At 35.9% G+C, this 7,500-nt stretch overlaps 4 protein-coding genes across 6 annotated transcripts in view; 1 reads left to right on the forward strand and 3 right to left on the reverse strand.

The window, feature by feature from the left end:
- Positions 1-2,567, reverse strand: part of LOC134191975 (uncharacterized) — a 3,642-nt gene extending 1,075 nt beyond the window's left edge. The window contains exons 1-7 of the mRNA XM_062660632.1: positions 2,529-2,567; positions 2,378-2,449; positions 1,472-1,566; positions 1,215-1,412; positions 1,046-1,142; positions 488-542; positions 186-259 (exon numbers count right to left, since the gene is read on the reverse strand). Coding sequence (XP_062516616.1) covers positions 186-259; positions 488-542; positions 1,046-1,142; positions 1,215-1,412; positions 1,472-1,566; positions 2,378-2,416 — 558 coding nt within the window. The 5' untranslated portion in view covers positions 2,417-2,449; positions 2,529-2,567. The remainder of the gene's footprint in view (positions 1-185; positions 260-487; positions 543-1,045; positions 1,143-1,214; positions 1,413-1,471; positions 1,567-2,377; positions 2,450-2,528) is intronic.
- LOC134191977 (uncharacterized) lies at positions 2,442-3,778 on the reverse strand. The gene is made up of 5 exons (XM_062660633.1): positions 3,687-3,778; positions 3,481-3,620; positions 3,259-3,301; positions 2,857-2,990; positions 2,442-2,790 (listed from the first exon to the last, which is right to left on the reverse strand). The coding sequence occupies exons 1-5, from the start codon at positions 3,703-3,705 to the stop codon at positions 2,596-2,598; spliced, it is 531 nt and encodes a 176-aa protein (XP_062516617.1). The 5' UTR covers positions 3,706-3,778; the 3' UTR covers positions 2,442-2,595.
- The window catches only part of LOC134191974 (pro-cathepsin H-like), a 9,422-nt gene continuing 4,805 nt past the window's right edge, over positions 2,884-7,500 (forward strand). Inside the window, exons 1-5 of one of the 3 annotated variants that reach the window (XM_062660630.1) lie at positions 2,884-3,018; positions 4,068-4,109; positions 4,809-4,919; positions 4,974-5,047; positions 5,116-5,220. In XM_062660630.1, coding sequence (XP_062516614.1) covers positions 4,811-4,919; positions 4,974-5,047; positions 5,116-5,220 — 288 coding nt within the window. In that variant the 5' untranslated portion in view covers positions 2,884-3,018; positions 4,068-4,109; positions 4,809-4,810. Of the gene's footprint in view, positions 3,019-3,800; positions 3,905-4,067; positions 4,110-4,808; positions 4,920-4,973; positions 5,048-5,115; positions 5,221-7,500 lie in introns of those variants that run through there. The other 2 variants (XM_062660629.1, XM_062660631.1) reach the window with 2 other exon arrangements.
- On the reverse strand, positions 5,286-5,913 carry LOC134191978 (uncharacterized). The gene has a single exon (XM_062660634.1). It carries the CDS (start codon positions 5,872-5,874, stop codon positions 5,476-5,478), a length of 399 nt encoding a protein of 132 aa, XP_062516618.1. The 5' UTR covers positions 5,875-5,913; the 3' UTR covers positions 5,286-5,475.

Genomic DNA, 7,500 nt, shown 5'->3' on the forward strand with positions numbered 1-7,500 from the left:
ATTTTAAAAACTGTCAACTACTCAGCAAGAGCATTGTGTAGAGTTTACCATTTTAAAACAATAAAATTAAATTAATAATTAATAATTAATTAATTAATTATTAATAAGTTGTTAATATTAACAATATTTCTGAGACATTATTTGTGCAGTTTTTATATCATGTATACTGTATATATTGTGCATACTTGTTTATTCCATTTGAACAAGCTTAGTGTTTCGTCACCAAGTTGTACTTCAACATCTGTGTTAGTATACGTAGCTACAAATTGCATATAAATTGTCTGTTAATTAAAGTAATTTGAAACTTTGTTTATCTGTTTGTCTGTCTGTTTGTGTGTCTGTCTGTCTGTTTGTCTGTCTGTTTTCCTGTCTGTTTGTCTGTCTGTCTGTTTGTTTGTTTGTCCATATGTACATCTATTTGTTTGGTGGTGATTTGCCTGTCTGTTTATGTTGTTCAAAGTCATTTGTAAGAAAAGGTGAGCTTTACTTGATGGAGCTGTACTTGGTCTTCTTACTTCCTGAGGTAAACTGATCAGAGCAATCTGTGAAACATGAAATGTCAAGGCATCACAGAAACAGTGTACGTGGTCATTGTTGTACTGTTTTATCTGTCTGTCTGTCTGTCTGTCTGTCTGTCTGTCTGTCTGCCTGCCCGTGTGTCTGTATGTGTGTCTGTTTGTCTGTCCCTATGTATGTATGTGCGTCTGTCTGTCTGTATGTGTATCTGTCTGTCTGTATGTGTATCTGTCTGTCTGTCTGTCTGTCTGTCTGTCTGTCTGCCTGTCCGTCCGTCTGTTTGTCTAGTTGTATGTCTACCTACCTACCTACCTACTTACCTACTTGTCTGTCTGTCTGTCTGTCTGTCTGTCTGTCCTTCTGTTTGTCTAGTTGTATATCTATCTACCTACCTACCTACTTACCTACCTACCCGTCTGTCTTTCTATCTGTCCGTCTGTTTGTCTAGTTGTATGTCTACCTACCTGTCTGTCTGTCTTGTTTGCTATTATCCGTATCACATTTTTCACACAGTATACAGGCCTAACACCTCCTCTTCAGCTCTTCCTGTCACTATATCTCTCAAGCACTTCACTCTCTGATGCCGACAGTCAATCCCATCAAGCAAGCTCCTCATCGCAGTCAATCTAACCCAAAACACCAAACCAAATCAATCAACAAATCATTCAATTAATTATAACTAAATCATTGCATATTGCCTTCTCATGTTTTGCACCAGATGAGGGACTCCTGCTGATGACTCGTTTGTTCCAACGGAGCTAGAGTCTATCGATGACTTGAAACCAGTGCTGCTGGTCATGTTTACCATTTGCGATGGCTCTTGACTGTTAGCCAAAAAGGCTGGCAGTCGAAATGGTATAAACGAGGGATGAGCCATACGTTTGGGCAGCAATAGTCTGGGAGGCAAGCATGCAACCATATCAGGGGCTGTAAATTGATGGTTGTGGTTACACACCCGCTACTGTCCCTTCTTTGTCCTTTTGGTGTTTGAATGTATGGCAGTAGTGAATGGCGCAGATATGATTCTGGTGTACAGCCCTTGAACACAAGCTGCACACAATAAATTGAAAGTAATACTAAACTATATTAATTAAATTATATTAAATTAATTAAATTATATATTAAATTAATTAAATAAAATAGTAAATAAAAATATTAAATTATTTAAATAAAATAGTAAATAAAAATATTAAATTAATTAAATTATATATTAAATTAAATAAATTATATATTGGATTAATTAAAGAAATAGTAAATAAAAATAGTAAATTAATTAAATTATATATTAAATTAATCAAATTATATATTAAATTATTTAAATAAAAATTTAAATTAATTAAATTATATATTAAATTAAATAAATTATATATTAAATTAAATAAATTATATATTGGATTAATTAAAGAAAATAGTAAATAAAAATAGTAAATTAATTATATATTAAATTAATTAAATAATAATTAAATAAATAAAATATTAAATTAATTAAATTATATATTAAATTAATTAAATTATATATTAAATTAATTAAATTATATATTAAATTAAATAAATAAAAATTTAAATTAATTAAATTATAAATATATTAATTGTGCTAATTAAATAACATATTGGATTAACTCAATTAAATATTAAATTTAATTATATATTATGTTAACTAATTAATTATATTATATATATTATATTAATTACATTAATTAAAATTATATACAGTTTTCCTTGTAACTTAACTACACTAATTAACTATAAATTATGTATTAATAACATATATATTAATCAACTTTTAAATTTAATAATAACCTCCAATTATGATCCATAAATAATGTTTTAATGGTAAATAACGATCCTATGATTGACTTACTTGAGTAGAATGTCCAAATCCAAATACACCATACGACATACAAATTTCCAATTCCAATTCTCCTACAACTTTCTAAAAATATATATAATTTAATTAATTAATTAATTAAATTGGCTCTAATATATTACACGCATGCAACAACTCGACTTACATTTTCAGGTAGCGTTTTGATGTCAAGTAATGTCGACAGACATCTTGACTGTTAATTAATTAATTAATTAATTAAAACACAAAACAACAATCATCACTTCGTTCACTAGTGCTGTGATGCGTTTAATCAGTTTGAGTACTTTTACTATGTCGTGTAGTCGTAGAGCTGCCAATCCTATTACAGTAGCTGCATCCTTATTCCTATCCACAGTCGCTAGACAGAAGTCGATGGTGTTTCTGACGTCACTACATTTAGGGTAAATCTAGAAATGTGATTGTGTGGTGGTCGATTATTAGAATTTGTGTGACAGTTTGGTTGTTGTGTTTACTGTCACTGGCAGGTGTTTGACTTCGTTCCATGATGCATAGAACTCGGTGTGAACTCGAGTGGATGTGGTCGAGCTTTCTAGTTGTTGGACTTTGATGGTGATGAGATAGCAACACTGACTGTTGACGTCATACTCTACAGATAACAACAACAACAACATAAAGTATGAGCAATATTAATTAATTAATTATAGTAATTAATTTAATTATATTTTTATTTAATTTTTTAAATTATTTCTATTTTAATTTTAATTATTTTAAATTAATTAATAATTAACATTATTATTATTTTCTGATAGTATATTTAATTATATTATTTTCTAACTAATAGAACGACTACTATACCCTTAGCCCGGATATCCGGGCCTCGGGTACAGCAAGCAATAGTGTAACTGTGTACGTACCATTGATGTGACAACCTTTCACACAAATCCCAAGCACTCCAACCTACAAACACATTTAAAGTTGATATCAATTTTATTTTTTAATTAATTAGCAAGACGTTGAGACCGAAACGATAGCGCACTAGGGCTTGACGGTAATTACAACATACGGGAACCGTAACACCTAAAGTGCGCTACACTTCCGGTGTCTGTCCCTAACGCTTTTCAATTACTAAAACTCACCGGTAGCTTGTCGCTGCCTTTTTTGTCAGTGAATCGTATCGGTTTCTCGCAATCATCCAAATACTGTAGAGACCCAGACGTCTCGAGCTCGTCATAATCAGTATTTCTCTCATCAAGATTGACAGCAAGGTCGCCGCCGCCTGACCATACAAAATCAAAATTTTCATATTGTATTGTAGTGGTAAGAAAATAAAGTTTCGATTTACCGTGATCGTTCGAATCCATCACGATTACAACATTTAAATTTATTTAAATGTTCGGATGTTGGAACATGCTAATTAAATGACACACAATCGCCTGTAACGCATTGATATCGCTGATTGTTTTCAGTTACGGTCTTGTCCGGCCATGTTTCTCTCGTTCGCTCTCGTTTTTATCGTCGGTTTTACTCCTAGGCTTTCCTACTGCGTGAACTTACTAGAAGGTTTGTGTTGGGTAGGCCCTAGGGCCCTAGGGGCCGCTTTGTCGCCCTCGGTGTGCACGTGACCCGGACATGAACGGGAGAGGTGGATGGTTGGAGGTTGGGGCGTCGTGCCCTTGGGATTGCGGTTTGACTACTGGTTGCTACACTGTTTTTGTGCTTGTAGGTGATCGCAGCGTCGCGGAAGCGTTTGACGAATGGATCAATCAGGGGAGTCTGAACTGCATGACTAGATCACGTGATCACATGAACTGCATGATATTAACTTAATACGTAATTGTACGTCATAAATTAATTACAGTAGGCTGCTGATAGGATAGTATAGTGGTGAGAATCACACTTTTATTAGAACATCTTTCCTGGCTTGTGTACACAAAAAGCTCAGGGATTGTCGGTCGTCTTTTGTGCATAAATCAGCTGCTGAGCATGCGTACTTTGTTTTGCAAAATAGTTGATATTTTTCGACATATGAAAATTTATGTGTGCCAATGAGTTTTTGGGATTGCATGACAGGCAAAGTTTTTTCTTTAATTTTTACGTACATTATGTTTTATTTTGCTTTTTGCGAAATTGTCTATTTTGTATTGGCATTTTAATGCATTGCTTTGTAATTAATATCTAGTACATAATATATAATAAAAAAAATTACAATGCATAAAACAATGCAATAAATAATATGTTAATTATATATTAATTATATATTATGTATGTATTAATTATATATTAATTATATATTAATTATATATTAATTATGTATTAATTATGTATTAATTATATATTAATTATATATTAATTATATATTAATTATGTATTAATTATATATTAATTATATATTAATTATATATTAATTATATATTAATTATATATTAATTATATACTTTATACTTATTGCATTGTTTTATACTTTAGATGGGCAAGGCATACGACAACGAGGAAGAATATTTTAGGAGGCAAAGAATTTTTTCAGATAATTTAAAGAAAATCAAGGAATTCAACAGTCGCAACGAATCCTACAAACGTAGGCACGTTTTCTTATAAAACAAACACCCAACACAAGTGACATGCTTTACAGTGGGACTGACAGTATTTGCTGACATGAAGTACGAAGAATTCGAACATAAATTTCTAATGCCTGAAGCTCCTCAGGCAAGATTTATGATGATATTATTGATGTTTGATAAGATCAGTGATTTTTTGATATTTTCTTTGTGTAGCAATGTTCGGCTACTCGTTCCATATCTTTACCTATTGATGATAATGTATTACCAAACGCTGTTGATTGGAGGAATGAAGGTGTTGTGACTCCAGTTAAGAACCAGGTAGTATTTCACACACACACACACACACACACACACACACACACACACACACACACACACACACACTTCACTTCACTTCACTTCACGCTGCATTCATTCCAATGAGAAACGATGCAGGCCAAAGTCACCATAGGCTATATCGGAGGAGTGGATGTTCTGACAGCAGAAATGCTCGTTGTTGTGGAGGCCTTGTTGGCGGAATGTTTGATGACAGTACTGACATTGACTAGTCAGGGACTGACCATGTTTCTGTCTCTAGTGGTTTACAAGGCCGGCATGATTTACAGCAGTAAAACCACAACCATCAGAGCTGCAGTGTAAAGCAAACTCTGATGTCGTTTGCCTTGCTTCGTGGCGACGTTTCTGCTCATCCTTGCGGTATTTCTCTTGTTCTTTCTTCTTGAAATTTACTTTCTGTGTGGCAGCCCAGATCTGATTCCTCCACTCATTCCTATCGTCTGTTAGTATCCTCCAAACCCCATCAAGATTGCAATTCCTTAAATCCCTCAGTACTAAATCGTTCCATCTCATTCTCTGGCCTCCGACTGAACGTCTACCTTGGGGTGATGCACACACCAAAAGCTTCCTTGGTAGACGACACTCATCCATGCGCAAGATGTGACCCAATAACCGAAGACGTCTCTGTGTCAGCATGGTGGAGATTCTTTGTAGGTTGGCTATCTTTCTGATGGAGGTGTCTCTCTTCCCGTCCCATAGGGACACTCCAAGGATGGAGTGGAGGCTTCTCATCACAAAACTCTGTAACCGTTGTATCTGTGGCTCCAGAAGTACTGCTGTTTCCAGACCATATAAGAGGGTGGAAAGAACTACAGAGACAAAGATGTGCAGCTTGGTGGTAGACTTGATCTTCCTCTGGTGCCAAAGGATGCGGTTAAGTAACCCATATGACTGAGATGCTTTGGTTATCCGTGTTGATATCTCAACGTCCAAGGTGCAATTGTTAGAAGGATAACTTTCAAGGTACTGAAAGGATGGTACCACCTTAGTGGGATCACAATCAGGATGCAGAGAAATGGGAGATGGAGAATGGGCATCAGCTCCAGGTAGGGCAGCTAGACGCTTGGTCTTCTTATAGTTGATGGTAAGTCCCATGTGATGGCAAGACGAATCCAGAGATTCCAGCAAGGTAGATAGACTTTCATAAGAATCAGATATCAATGCCATATCATCAGCATATTCAAGGTCTGTCACTGACACCTCTGATGTAAGCTTCTTCCTGTTTCCTACCAGGTCAGCATCCAGAAGATATGACAAGCACACACCTACATCTGGTTGGTGATCAGTAATGACAAGTCGAATCACAGAGTCAAAGTAGAGGTTGAATAAGGTTGGAGCAAGTACACAACTCTGTTTGACACCACTAGATACAGAGAAATGATCTGAGATTTTACCATAGGTCCTTACAGCAGCAGAAGTGTTACTGTGCAATGCTTCAATGATTTTGAGCAACTTAGATGGCAAGTGGTAACAATATTGAAGAACAGACCAGAGAGCTGCTCTATTGATTGAATCGTAGGCCTTACGGAGGTCTACAAAACAGATGTATAAAGGACGATGGTACTCCCTGGCTTTTTCCATCAACACCCTGAGAGAAAAGAGTTGGTCGGTGCACCCTCTGCCCTTGCGGAAACCACACTGGTTCTCACACAAGAGGGCCTCTGCTCTGGGTTTGATCCTGTTCAATATAACACGAGTAAAAACCTTGCTGGGGATGCTCAAGAGGGCAATGCCTCTATAGTTGTCGCACTCGGAACGACTTCCCTTCTTGTGAAGAGGGACAATGAGGTGGCTCAACCAATCTGAGGGGATACTCTTGCTGCTCCAGATGAAGTTAAATAGTGAAGTGAGCCATCAGATGGTTTTGCCTCCTCCCAACTTCAGCAATTCAGCAGATATGCTGTCATCTCCTGGAGCCTTACCATCTCTGAGCTGTGTGATAGCTACCTGAATCTCATCTTCAGATATGGGCTGGGACAAGTTTTCATCATCTGGGAATAGTTCTCTGTAAGATGGTGTGGCAGCAATGATGTCTGGTAGTGCATCAGTATCCAACTGGCAGCTCGATGAGCAACAATTAGACACTTCTGCAAAGTGTTGTGCCCAACGTTGAAGCTTGTCGATGTCACTTGAGAGAATGGATCTATTCTTTGCTAGGATGTTGGATGATGAAGGCTTTGATGCCTGTTTCTTAAGTGGCCTGAGCTCTTTGACTACGCTCTCACCACAACCAAGTTGCTGTAACATGTTTGCTTTCTTTTC

The sequence above is a fragment of the Corticium candelabrum genome, chromosome 16, assembly GCF_963422355.1.
Source record: "Corticium candelabrum chromosome 16, ooCorCand1.1, whole genome shotgun sequence".
NCBI classification, from domain to species: domain Eukaryota; kingdom Metazoa; phylum Porifera; class Homoscleromorpha; order Homosclerophorida; family Plakinidae; genus Corticium; species Corticium candelabrum.

Coding starts and splice junctions, on each gene's coding strand:
- LOC134191977 (XM_062660633.1), bottom strand. Junction 2,991..3,258: donor GAAAGGTTGTCACATCAATG/GTACGTACACAG, acceptor TGTTATCTGTAG/AGTATGACGTCAACAGTCAG. Junction 2,791..2,856: donor TCAAACACCTGCCAGTGACA/GTAAACACAACA, acceptor TCACATTTCTAG/ATTTACCCTAAATGTAGTGA.
- LOC134191978 (XM_062660634.1), bottom strand. CDS start 5,874: ATGCTGACACAGAGACGTCTTCGGTTATTGGGTCACATCTTGCGCATG.